Source organism: Penaeus chinensis, chromosome 7 (assembly GCF_019202785.1).
Source record: "Penaeus chinensis breed Huanghai No. 1 chromosome 7, ASM1920278v2, whole genome shotgun sequence".
NCBI classification, from domain to species: Eukaryota; Metazoa; Arthropoda; class Malacostraca; order Decapoda; family Penaeidae; genus Penaeus; species Penaeus chinensis.
In genome coordinates, this window is record NC_061825.1 from 40,658,657 (window position 1) to 40,673,465 (window position 14,809).

A 14,809-nucleotide genomic window follows, 5' to 3' on the forward strand; every position below is an offset into this window, starting at 1 on the left:
TAACCAATGCATAGAAGATGGCATCCAGGAAAAGATGCAGGTGGCTCTTGAACACTCTCTTGCTAAGACCCTTGGCCATGTGGGGTAAGGTCTTGCAAAGCGTCTCCAGCAGGGTGACATGGGCCGTGTAGTGCTTGTGGCGGACAGCCTCGGACATTAGGGGCAAGCACTCCAAGATGTTGGGAGCAGCCTCAGGGATTCCTGCCATTTCACTGGCCAGGTAGAGACAACTAGGAAATGAAGGTCAGAGTTATGTAATGTCATAAAAGAAAATTGGTACTTGGAGGTAATCTGTGAGAGAAAAAACAATGACTTTCAAGTTTATTCCAAGATGCTTATTCAAAATACCCAACAAGATAATAGAGCTAAAAAACATACCCATCAGCTTTCTCCCAAAGCTGTGGAGGACGCCGGAACCTGCAGTCAGAGCATCCACCTCCACCACGCCCCATCTTAGGAGCCAAGGAACCACAGGAGTACATCTGGAATGGAAGTCTCAAGATATATACACCATCTGAATTTTTTTAAAAAAGCAGTCATTTATATATAAATATAATATATACATTTAGAAACATATATACATAATTATACATATATATATATATATATATATATATATATATATATATATACACACGCATACATATATATATAGCATATAACATAATATATATACATATATATTACATATATACATACATATCACACACACACACACACACACACACGCACACACACGCACACACACACACACCTGCTTATTAGAATGGAGGTCCATGTCATTGTCTCTCTTGCGCTTCACAACACCGTAAGTGCCCGGTCCACTTTCAAGGTCACCGTAGCGCTCAGTCTCCGAGGGCTGTCCCTCAACACCTGCCAAATATAAAGATAAAATAAGAAAAATGGAAAAAATATATTAAAATCAAAATTGCCAAATGAAAACAACATGGACACTTTTCTTTTCTTTTTAACTTACCTTTTAATCCATCCTTTAGTTTTTCCATGATGTGTGGCAGGACAGTCTTTCCATAAGCTCTGACAACATTGGAGAGTGCGGCGGCTGCTCCTTGGCGAACAGAGGGAATGTTGTCCTGCAAAAGTTATTGTTTTTTTTACTTGTTTCTACACACAGGCATGAAAGACCATAATGAGGGAGAAAAAAAAATTAGTAATTTTTTAAAAAATCAAACAAACATCCTATAGATCTTTTTGACAAGAAGTTGTGCTCAGGTCAGAAATGCATCTCAAATTACAAGTTCATTTTTTTTTTCAAGCTAAAAACAAGAATGTGAAGAGTATGACCTCGGGGTAATTGCTAAGTATTTACAATTAACACTGTGGAATAATAATCAACACATGAACAAATACTCGATGCGATACTACTACATGTATCTAAAATTATGAACAGAAAAAATGTTAAAGGGAAACTCAGTCAGATTTTACTTTGTTAGTTACAGAAGTTTGCTCTTTCTTTTAAGAAGCAATACAGTCATGGGTGTCTATTATGCTCATGTAATAATAATGCAAAAAACAATTCTCGGTTGAATATTCACAAACATTCATACAATATTCAATGTTCAAAGACAAGTAATTACAGTATACATATCCACTTGAATATTCAACACCAACTCCTCACAAACAGATTCTGAAAAATATTCAGAAAAATCTTCTCACAGTATCTTGTACTGAATTTAGTATTCTTATAAAGTTCAATGAAGGAAAACACTTTTAAAATTATGAAATATTGAATTAACAATCACAGAATCCTTATTGATACAGAAACACATTAAATGCTATGTTTCATACAATACATGACTTTGCTTACCTGGAGATTGGTGAAGAAGAGAGGGTAGAGCACTTCTAAAGTGCCCTGAGACTCATCAGGGAAGCACAGGATAAAGTTTCCACAAGCTACACATGCCGCTGATGGGATAAAAAATATATGGTTATTTAGCATTACCTAATATGATTACTCAGATAAAATATTATAATGATAATAAAATATGCAAAATGACTATATAAAGATATTTAACTGATATGAAATAAAGTAACATAATAAGATAAAACAGTTAAAAATGACTTCATGTACAATATTGAATCTAAAATGTCACATGACCCACCCTACTCATTTTTACAGACCCTTCAATATTCTTACCATCTCTGACAGGCCATGAGTCATCACTGAAGCAGACAGTGAGAGCATGGAGCAAGTCAGGCACATGGGCTCGCACAGCACTTCGAGCTATCTTTAGGGCTAATTCTGCAATGCATGCACAAGCTGCCTCACGTACTGCATGATTGTCTGCTTCTGTTGCTTCAATGTAGTAGGCAACCTGCAAGGAAAACTCTGTCACAATATTCCCATGCTAAGCATCCTACTGATCAAAGTCATATATATTACAGTATTTGAAGTATGATGAACATAACAGTAAACTGGACAGAAAAAGTGGTATTTCTACTATTCTATTTATCTACATGGTAATTTTTGCCACACAATATATGCACAACAATACAGCATTTCTTTATATATTCGTACCACAGGATCAATGTATTTCTCCACCAAGGCTTTACCCTCTGAACCAGCCACCTGACGCCAAGTTTCCTGTGAATGGAGCCTCACTCCTTCAGCGACATAATACCTGGAATATTATATTGAAAACTGTTATTTATTCCTGATACTTCAAAGCAAGGAAATACAGCAGGTATTTTATAAATATAATACAGTTATATATAAATTCCTCTTCTTTCTATTAGCTGAAAAAATGAAAAATACAGACACTTGGCAAATACATTTTCCGAAAAGGAATGAACATATTCTTTAAGGGACTAAGGATGATAATAATCGGCTTCCTAATCTGTTATCAAGGGTATCTACTGTCAACAGACATGCTGATTTAGTTTGCAATAATTGGGGTCATATTCCTGTCTGTTTTCCATGCCTTTAACCTAAAAGTGTAAAGTCACCATCAGCATTCACAGGCGGCCAGCTACATTTTCCCCAGCATTAATGGTACATGACTTGAAACCCAGTTTAGATGCACATTATGTTCACATGCATTGCAACTGTCATGGTTTATGTTTTGCAATTGACAGACCTTTTTCATGGCCTTTGCTTCAATTTAAGTTCTCAAATTTGGTTGATTGTTGCTCCTTCTGTTCACATATTTGTGGGTTCATTTGTTACCAAAATGAAATTGCATCAGTAAAATTCAACAAGCAGCTTTGTAGTATATGGTTAACCCACTAGTGCCAGATGACTCTAATCACAATATGGCACACCAGGTCCAAATGCCATATGGCAAGTATCCATGCCACATGTGGTTGAGTTTATTTTCTCTTTCTGGACTCAATTCCTGAAAAACTATACACTTCGGGCAAAAGCACACAGAACAGGATGAATATATATTTTCCAAGCTTCTATATCCCATCGTGAATGGGTTAAAATATACATTATCTTGCCATAATTTCCAATTTAAGAACAACTGCATTAATTCACCACAGTTATAAAATAATGATAATATATGTTAGATAAATAATATCCAAATTTGTTCATCTAAAAGGTATATCTTTTATAAAATACAAAGAAATGTAAGATTTCCATATTTCACATTTCGAATCACAGTATCAACTTGAAAAATAATTCTGCTTTAGCATTCAATTAAAATTATCCTATGCATATTCTTGAGAATGTCAGTGTGATATATGTTATAAATATCCTGATTGCAATATCAAAAAATATCCTGATTTGTCTAGGTCATGCACAAGACCAGTTTTTCTCCAGGCATTCCAAATCTGAAAACCAGTCATAAATGAAACACACGTGTGCATGCGTACACACGCGCGCGCGCATGCACACACACACACACACGCATGCATGCACACGCACGCACCCACGCATATGCACAGGCACACACAAACACACAGACATACAGACATACAAACATAAAAACACACAAACACACAAACACACAAACACACAGACATAGACACAGACATAGACATAGACATAGACATAGACAGACACAGACACAGACACAGACACAGACACAGACATAGACATAGACATAGACATAGACATAGACATAGACATAGACATAGACATAGACATAGACATAGACATAGACATAGACATAGACACAGACACAGACACAGACACAGACACACACACACACACACACACACACACACACACACACACACACACACAAAAATAATGGAATTTTGTGTGTTTACCTTACTCACAAGAGGTAAGATTTTAAATAAATTTTGGAAAGGCTAAGTTTTGCCTCAGATGCTGTCCAGCTTGTTTATGTCTATGTTTATGTCTAGTCTTCCCAGGCACCAGGACATAGGCTCACGAACTGATTTGTGTCAGTGTCAGTAGCTTTTTTTGCCGTGATGTGATAGGATGTCATCCGGCATGAATGAGTTAACCCTATAGTACATCGCGGTCCAGGAACTCATGTACACAGAAGACAAGAAATATGAATTTGTTCTGTCTATCTTAATCCAAAGCTGATGAATATGGCATGTACTTAGAGGGCTACACACGTAATACGTCACCAATGAGCCAATTACAAGTACTGCCTGTCTCGCCTATTTACCCTTCTCCTTGATTTTTTGAAGATATTTTACATTATCTTATATTGCTGTTACTAAGGCCAATAACTTTATAGTATTTACAATGTCTATAATAAAAATAACACCATTGATATTCATAGCAATAGTAAAAAAAAAAGGTTTTCCTGCCAATTCAAGGAAATGTAAACGTATTCTTTAACTAGTGCTATGAATATCGATGGTGCTATTTTTATTATAAATATTATAATTACTATAATGTTATAAACATTAGTAACAGCAAAATAAGACAAAGTAAAATATTTTCGTAAATCAAAGAAAAGGGTAAACAGGCGAGACAGGCAGTACTCGTAAATGGCTCATTGGTGACTTAGTACAAGTGTAGCCATCTATGTGTAAAAATAATCAAACATGTAATTCACAGTGGGCACAGCACATACGTACACGTCATGCCCATCGGCAATGGGTTACTAACAGATCAAATAAGTGAAAGAAACATAATTTTTATTTGTTTTTTTATTAATTGTATTATTTCCTTTTCATTCAGTTTAAGTGCAACATCTAATCTTTGGTTACTTTTCATTTTTCACAAGCTATAACCAGGGACTACACCTTTCAGGCAATGATAATTGTTCATATTGGTTTAATACAGAGGTTTTGTATGATGCATTATTTGTAGAAATCAAGGTTTGTGAACATACTTATGCATAAATTAACACCTCTTTATACATCCACCCAAGGATACAATTACACAACCACACAAACAAATCCAGCCACATCCATTGCAACATACAAAGAGCAAATCACAACAATCACTGACCTATTAAGGCACAGTCTGGGAAGCAGGACAGGGAAGAACCTCTCTCTGGCAGCTGCTGGGAGTGACATCAGGAACTTCCGTGTTGCAACAGATGATGCTAAGCGTACCTGTAGGGAGTGAGGAGGATTTGCCACTGGCAGTTAAATGAAAAATACGTTCAAATGCCAAAGTTAAAAAGCATTATCAATCAACCCCAACAGTTCTATTCACTGCAATGCTCCAGCAACTCTGTCATTATTAATGTGATATATTTAGTGACTACTAATATATCTAGTACTAAGAATGAAACCGCAATCATGTTGATGAATGTAGAAAAGCTATGAATGAGAATGAATATCTTCACAATACAAGATGTATTTAGGCCAGCAAGCACATCTGTATTTGTATTTCTAATGAAGATATAATTGAAACCAGTCAGTCAAATACATCACTTGTATTGGGAAGATATTCATTCTCATTCATAACTTTTCTACATATATCTAGTACTGTCCCAAAAGTTTCCTCCAGCCACAGCCACACTAACACCCCCATTCCCCCATTCCCCTGTTGGTCTTCCTCTTCCTCAGCCAACCATATAGTCAAAGTTTCCTTCATCATTTTACTTATGAATGGAACATAGAAAGTGTGAGGTAGTAATTCTGGGACTGCATGGCAAAGCATATTACACTGCTTTATATTTGTTTTATATGTATATTCATAAAAGCTTATCCCCATTTTCAATCACAAATGAGGGGTGACTGTATTAACTTTTTCGACTTTTCACTCTACTGAGGATATGTGCATATGATATATGACAATGATATACGTATTTTCTGATGTGAAATGAAAAGCCAGGAATTAAAATTTGCCTTGTGAAACTTGAAGACTAAGGTATATTTGCTGCTGGGGACAGGCAAGCTGAGGAGTTTGCAGTTCTAAACAATAACTACAAGGATGCAAGAAAAGTGATTGCATAACAAACAGGTAGTAAATATTCAGTAAAAATAATCAAGAACATCCAATATCTATTTATCAAATGGTTCAAAATTTTTGGAAAAACAAAGTTAACCTAAAGCTGCTGGGGATGGCATGTACATATTTACCATGCCCATTGTGAGTTTATTTTATTAATTGTCTCTACACACAGATGGCTCCATGAGTACTAAGTCACCAATGTTTCACCCGTTTATCCTTTTCCTTGATTTTTGGAAATATTTTCTGGTATCTTATATTACTGTTAGTAATGTCAAGGTCACAAGGTCAATAATTTGACTCTTTTGTAGTTAATTACTTGTAGAGCCATATATGTGCAGCAACACTTACCAAAATATTAATACAGTGAACACCACATTTTACATGTTAAGGATATATAACAAGTATGTGCTCTTCTTTCACTTTTTTTTTTTAATAACAATAAGAGAAACTACTAGTAAACTACCACATATGGGGAACATCTTAAAACATATAGGAAAGTCATAACAGCAATTCTTAAAGAATAAGTAACAAACCATCTAATTAATCATTTCCTACAACCAACAAGAAAGAGTCCAAAGTCAACAACAAACAAAATGTACACGAATAAAAAACAACTCTTGAATAGAAACTAAAACATCACGGTCACTTACCTGGCTCCAGTTGTCGGCCAATCCCTGGCCCAGGTGACGGGACAGCTGATCTCCAAAGGTGAACATGGGATTGGTCTCCAGGAACTCGGCTGCCTCTGGGGGTGGTCAAAGGACAGAGAGCATGGGATTAACTCACACGCATCGTATTTCCTTTTAAAATGGCACCTGGTGCAACTCTTTCGGAAATCTTATCCGTGAAAAATTCTGTTCCTCAAATTAACGTCCATGGTACAGAAAACAACAATCCAAGGCGAAAAGGAATATGTAGGAGACAAAAAAAGTTTTTACTGAACTCTACTCACCTCCTCCTCCGCATGACACCAATGCAGCACACACATTATATCCCGTCTCCCTCACAAAACGATTGGTGTGTGTCAGGGCCGTGAATATCAAGTCCAGCAAGTCCTTTGTGAGGAAAATTTTGATAACAACAAGAACAATAAAAATAATGATAATGTTGATGATCATGATGATGATGCTGTGATGATGTAGTTGTAGTAGTAGTAGTAGTAGTAGTAGTAGTAGTAGTAGTAGTAGTAGTAGTAGTAGTAGTAGTAGTAGTAGTAGTAGTAGTAGTAGAAGTAGTAGTAGTAATAATAATTATAATAAATATAATAATTATAATAATTATAATAATTGTAATAATTATAATAATTATAATAATTCAAATAATTCAAATAATAATAATAATAATAATAATAATAATAATAATAATAATAATAACAATTGTTATTGTTATTGTTATTGTTATTGTTATTGTTGTTGTTGTTTTAATATCATCATTATTATAACTATAAGAATAACATCAACAATGATAATGATAATAATTTTAATGACAGTAATACAGTCAATGCAAAAGGAAATCAGACCTAGCCCATTATAATCCAATGCTGGTTTGAATTTCCCACCCTGCAGTTAGAGCTACAGCTTTACCAGTGACATCTGGTAAATTGCCTGGACCAGCAGTATGGGATGCGCATGGGAAACAGGCTTGGTGCCAACACCACCAGAAAGGAGATAAGTTGATGCCCTGGCTAATTCCTCTTCAATTTACTAACATTTTGAGTTAGCATTTATTACCCTGTATTTCTTTATATAGTGATCAAATATGGGTCACAAAAACATGACAAAGGAGGAAAAGACCTGCATTTTAGCCTGGAGGCAAGAAAAAGTACCTGTTAAGGAAATATGCAGGCCTACAGGAAGGGCAAAGTTAACAATAATATTACTGATTACTGCCGCACGGCATTTCATCACCCGATGTTCCTCCAATAAAACCTTAACCTTGATGCCCAAGGAAGACTTCCAAGGCTACTGATAAGTTTCTTGCAAGAGAACTATATATAAAACCTCATGAAATTCATTCAAAACCTCTTAAACGAAGTATGCATCAGCTGCATCCAACAATGCCTGCAGAAAGACCTCAAGCTGCCTGTCTGCTATGCTGTATGCAAACCTCTGCTGATGGAGGGAATGAAGAAAGAGTAAGTGAGTTTTGCAAGTATATCCACTGGACAGCTGAAGACTGGAGGAAGGTAATTTGGTCAGATGAATTCACATTCAGATGCATCCAAGGTTGTTCTGCCACAGTAAGGCAGCCGGCATCAGTCAGCAAATTCAGTCCCACCTACACAGTTCACAACATGAAGCACCACAAATATGTCGTGATATGAGGACGCTTCAGTGGTTTAATAAGCCATGGATATCTGTATTTCCTCCCCAAAAATGAATTTTGACAGCAACATTCAAAACCTTGAATACCATCTCCTGCCCTCATAGGTCGCAGCTGCACCATAACAACAACAATGATGGTGATGATGATGAGGAAGCCTAGGACCAAGGAAATATGTTTTAGCTAGAGGTTTATCATTCAGATCTGGAGTCAGGTTGGCTATAGCATGGGTTAGGCGCAAAGGAATATTATCAAATTACAGGAGGAATCCACACACAGTACAATAAAAGGCCAGTGGAATACATGACCTTGAAATACTAAACAAACAGTTCCATAGAGGAGTACACACACTACTTTATGAAACTAAGAAATTTCATAATAACACTACCAGTATAACAAAAGAACTCCAACTAGCTTGAACATGGTAACTAGAATGTAGCAAACATAGTTTAGGATAAAAGTATGCCATATGACTTTAACAATGTGAACATTACTGGTTGATCACATTCAGGAAGTGTGTCCACTTTAGTGGTTCTTCCATACAGTTTTTCAATTCTGAGCATATCCATTGTAGCTATAACAGCACTGATAGAAAATAATGAAATAGGATATATGTATGTACAAGAGCCTTGAAATCCATATATATTTTGTATAGTTATTACATGATATAAGACTAAAAATTAAGTACTCATACCAACATAATTCACAAGAAGCTCAAAGAAGTAAATGTGATGAATTTACTCTTCTCTAACGTTCCACAAAAAAAAAAAAAATATTGTAAAATTACCTGATCAATATAAGGAAGGAACTTTGGAGCACAGCCATTGATCATATGTTCGAGGCATTTCATGTTAGTCTCCAAGTTACGCCACCCGGCTGTGTCATGGAAGATCTGAGCTGCATCGCCACTATTTCTCTATTTTGTGGGAGAGAAAGAAAAATCTATTTTATCTAATAGAGCAGAATACAGATATTATTGGGAAAGGTACAGAGTCCAGTTACCCCATAACATTCCTGAATGCCTCATGACTGTTGAAAAAAATACAAATGCATGCTGTGGATATCTCTAAATTGGTTATGGTAGTTACATCATACTCATGGTCCTTTTATGTAGTTAATTCATAAACAAATCCACAAATAGAAATACTCATCTAATAAATACATGCAAAGTTCTCCATAGGAAATACTTGCATGCACATACAATACATCAATAGCTACTAAATTACAATAGTCTATGATCATCATATTTACTTTTCACAAAAATATAATCATACATCATAAATATGCTTTTCAGTAAAATACAATGTTAAAAATGATGCAGGATCACAAAAAACTCACATGTCATGCAAGAAAATTTAATCTCAGTACTGCATCTTTTAATTTATTACTTTCAAACATAATTTGGCCAAACTCATAAATAACAAGACTATTGAATGTTAAACTTGCACATATTAACCTAATTGCAACAGCAGCCCCTATAACCAAACTGAATAACATTAATGTTGCATGTAGAATTAGCTGACTTAGGGGAAAAGTCGCATGGATGAGAAAATATAAAAACAACCCCGCTCTTTATGCTCTTGGCTGCATTGACAGGGATATTTCTCCTCTGGCCAAACAAGTATGCAACTGCTCAACCTCACAGAATGCAAAAAGTCATTTCGGTGTGAGGAGAGGTCTACCAGGACATGATTGGACCTTTTTCTAATGTGATAGTTAAAGGATTACATTCCATTTCTTTATTAACAGTTATTTACTATGAATTATATTCTCGACATGTATATTTTGTTTGAAGAAACTTAAGCCAAATAAAAAAAACAAAAAACATTTATAATAAAAAACAGATATGCAAAATGTATTCAGTAAACATTCTCCCAATCTTATTTCAAGATTGGAGAATGGTACAAGAAAAAAAACAAGAGGTTCAAAACAACATGAAAAGAGTTTCATGAAATTACAAATCTGTGATGAAAACTCACCCTCTCTCTCGTTCCTGCTGTTAGCTTCTCCATCAGCTGCCTTGTGCTTTCATGTTCAGTTCTCGAGGCATCATCATCAGTCATTTGCCGTTCTAAATTACTGCGCACTAGCTCTAAAACCTGTGACCGGCATGAAGCATACGTAACCCCTCCATCTTGTTGGCACAGAGCACCTAGCACCTCACCTGATTATAAAACAGTAGTGAACTTAAAGAAATGAACCTTGTTTAGGCACAATCAAAATAAATAAGATCAGTCTCACCTGAGAGAGGTGCTATGTGTTCACAAATGAGAGCATGTCTATTGAGGCAATGAGAGACCAAATCTTCAATTTTCTTTAATAACGATGATAATAATAAAAATAAACATTTTTGAATCTTCAGCGATCCCTTACCAGCTGCTTGTCTCACACGAACTTCCTGATGAGTGAGGAGCCTGAGAGAGGCAGCCCTTACTTCACAGTGGAATTGGCCTTCAGGTTCAACCTCTGTGTTCATCACCACCACTCGCAGGCCCAAAAGAGATCCATGTACCGTTTCCCATGGACTGAACACAAAAAAGTATTAAATTCAAATTCATAACTAAGCATAAGAATCCTTAAACTGGAATCCTTATCCATTGGAAATATAATGTCATTACTCATTAATCATTACTCATTGTCATTAATCAAGAAAGGCAATGACCTCTGGCTAAAACCAACTACAATTCTGCTCCATCCTATTTATCACACCAGAATCTCACTCTCCTCCACATTAATGCTCCTATTACTTAATTACAACAACAGAGATTACAACGGAGATATCAATTTCACACAGGAAGGTAATGGATAAAAAATCTATAGATCCATCTTTTCATACTTCAGATTTAAAAACCTATGTGTATATTTATATACATATATATATATATATATATATATATATATATATATATATGAACTATATGAACACATTCATGTTGACAATGTATAAAAGTATGAATGGAATAATATCTTACAATACATAAGTATTTGACCGTATACTTTGTTATGTAGAAATAATTATTTCTACAATGACAAGTCGAAACCGGTCAAATACATCTCTTGTATTGTAAAGATATTCATTCTCATTCATACCTTTTATATATATATATATATATATATATATATATATATATATATATATATATATATATGTATATATGTATATATGTATATATGTATATATGTATATATGTATATATGTATATATGTATATATGTATATATGTATATATGTATATATGTATATATGTATATGCATGTATATGCATGTATATGCATGTATATGCATGTATATGTATGTATATGTATGTATATGTATGTATATGTATGTATATGTATGTATATGTGTGTGTATGTATGTGTGTATATGTGTGTATATGTGTGTGTGTGTATGTATGTGTGTATATGTGTGTATATGTGTGTGTGTGTATATTTGTGTGAATATATGTACACACACACACACACACACATGCACATGCACACGCACACGCACACGCACACGCACACGCACACGCACACGCACACACACACACACACACACACACACACACACACACACACACACACACACACACACACACACACACACACACACACACACACACACACACACACACACACACACCATATACATATATTTACCAGGTGCAAATATATGTAATAAATTCAAGCATAAATAACCTAAGAGAAATCAAAATATGACTAATAAAATACAGAAAAATCTTCTCTCAAGATACACACACACTAAACAAACTTTCCACAAAAAGAAGAAGAAAAAAGAAGGCTCACTCACCTGCTGGAGTCAAGTGACTTATTGATCAAGGCCCTCTGGAGGTTCTGAATAACTTCAGTGGACAGGGTCTTTATCTTGCTATTAAGCTCGACAACAGCACGATCTCGCTCCAGCTTCTGGCTGGCGCAGAGATTGGTAACAGTGGTCTCTATCTGCTGTTCTAACATTGTGGCCTGTGAAAAGCAATGTTAAAGTTAAAGAAAAGCACTCAGGTTTGACATATTCAATTTTGCATAATTACTGTGTACTGATAGATTAAGACTAATTAATCTTAGTCCTCTTTCCCATCAATAAATACTGATAAGGGCTTTCTTTATCCATTTCCTAAAAAAAAATACTACATCTTTTTGTACATTCTGTATGTACTTTGTGCAAATTAATTTAGAAAGCTGATAAAGTATAGAAGACACCCTAGCATCTGTAGCTGGGTTCACATCAAGCAGAAGGAAATAAAAAAAATCCATTGCATATATTGTAAGGGAGTAGAGCTTGTAGACTTTCCTGGCATTGTACTGTCAAGAGGGAACCAGTCCAAATGCTATCTTGCCAAAATAAACATGGCAAGAGTTTTGTTGTTCTCTGCCAAATTACAAAGTAATGAGCCCAACACAATCTCTGGACACTGTACCACTCACTTGCTAGACTTCAGACTGTCCATTACAAATAACAGCAAGGTTCAAGTAGATTTGGATAAAACACAGCCAATATTATATCTGAGAGACATTTCTTTCTTTCAAAATCTACCATCAGTGTGCTCTAAACATGTACAACAGAGTGTGGTCATTACAAATAACACAACCTGGATATTTATATTTATTAATTATCCTATCTGTGAGTCAATTCACTTTAGCACACACCAAAATATAGAAGCTTTGCATTTTTCATAGCTTGCAATATCTAATCTTTATCTAATCAATTGCTTTTTAATTTGAGAATACTGTACTAATTTTCAAATTACATTTCCTATGCAGTTGGATTTTGCAGTCTGCAAAATCCAACACTTACCCTCATATATTTTTATTGCCATCAGGATTAACACATGACAAAGAATTCTGAATATTTCCTAAGAATGCTGTTCCCTCTATATCTGCATTTGAACAGCAGTAATTAAATATAAGAATGACATGTAATTCCACCAAAGTTCAGAGTGCTCAGTCAAAAACATTTTAACTACAATAATCATAGAAAAAAACAATGAATATAATGAGCAGGAAAACAAACAGTTCCTTAAGAATAAGTATAAATTATTGATAATTATAACTAACTTCAGAAATTATTAACATGTATAAAAGCTAGACAGCAGATCAATACTATATATACAAACAAAATTTTGGCTACGGTATGGACGCACTAAGCTACTGCCTCATATTCCTGTAGAGGACAAAAAAGTTGCAGTAGTTAGGACAAGAAATAATCTGCAAAATTGAACGGAAATGCCACAAATAAAGGAAAAGGATCACAGAAACCGCTACTTCCAGAATTTCAGCTCAATCTTGCCATGCACACCTAGGTGAAGACAATGTTTGTCAAAGGCTGTTGGGGGGCTGAACTCTCCTTCAAGCCTCCCCAACTTACGGCAACTTAGATCGTGGAATAGATTTTGTGACATAACAGTCGCACTCTGGCAAATGCATCCACACTGTAAAGACTTGCCAAATTTTTCAGCCTGCATATAAGAGCTTTTAATTACTTTAATATCCTTATTGCCTACATTCCTCTGAATCAGAGAAGTATGAAAATATGAACCTCTTTGCCTACAAAGGAGACATAAATGAAATTATTTCGTAGATACTAGTCTGCACAACAGACATCAAATACTTCTCTTTTAAGAATTACTTCATTTTGCCATAATACTGTTAAACTTATAATATCCTAAAGGTCTCCTAAATAGCCGTAAAAAGTACACTCGTGAACAGAAATAACGGCAAGAAAAAATTAAAACTTGCATCACGCAAATGCTGTCCACTTTCCACAAATTACACCTTATTTCCTCATTCACTTCGCGACACTGAATCGTAACTACTTCAAAATATCTCTTCTGAAGACTAAAAACACCGAGAAGTCACTAAGAAACTCAAAAAAAGACAAAATTGTGAAATTGACTACCAAGACGTGGGAGACATGTAAACAGACGACGTCCTGAAGGGGATACAGGACTAAATTATTTACTCAGTTATTACCACTATGTAATCAGTTTTCGTATTGGCATAATCAATATTTTCTTCATTAATTACCATGAGTCTCATTGTTTTTCTTTGATTTTACTGTCATTCTCATTATCATTATATTCTTATTTGTATTCTTATTCTTTTATTATTATTATTATTATTATTATTATTATTATTA

General features: G+C 35.0%; 1 protein-coding gene across 2 annotated transcripts in view; it reads right to left on the reverse strand.

Moving 5' to 3' along the window:
* Window positions 1-14,604, reverse strand: part of LOC125027365 — an 18,868-nt gene extending 4,264 nt beyond the window's left edge. For both annotated transcript variants that reach the window (XR_007115013.1, XM_047616414.1), the window contains exons 1-15: window positions 14,570-14,604; window positions 12,464-12,636; window positions 11,048-11,199; window positions 10,654-10,838; window positions 9,462-9,590; window positions 7,305-7,407; window positions 7,003-7,097; window positions 5,399-5,505; window positions 2,537-2,639; window positions 2,156-2,333; window positions 1,826-1,923; window positions 977-1,091; window positions 755-873; window positions 379-482; window positions 5-230 (exon numbers count right to left, since the gene is read on the reverse strand). Coding sequence is in view for 1 of the 2 variants with exons in the window: in XM_047616414.1 (XP_047472370.1) it covers window positions 5-230; window positions 379-482; window positions 755-873; window positions 977-1,091; window positions 1,826-1,923; window positions 2,156-2,333; window positions 2,537-2,639; window positions 5,399-5,505; window positions 7,003-7,097; window positions 7,305-7,407; window positions 9,462-9,590; window positions 10,654-10,838; window positions 11,048-11,199; window positions 12,464-12,630 (1,881 nt within the window). In the remaining variant the exon portion in view is untranslated. The remainder of the gene's footprint in view (window positions 1-4; window positions 231-378; window positions 483-754; window positions 874-976; window positions 1,092-1,825; window positions 1,924-2,155; window positions 2,334-2,536; window positions 2,640-5,398; window positions 5,506-7,002; window positions 7,098-7,304; window positions 7,408-9,461; window positions 9,591-10,653; window positions 10,839-11,047; window positions 11,200-12,463; window positions 12,637-14,569) is intronic.
* Between the last annotated feature and the right edge of the window lie 205 nt (window positions 14,605-14,809).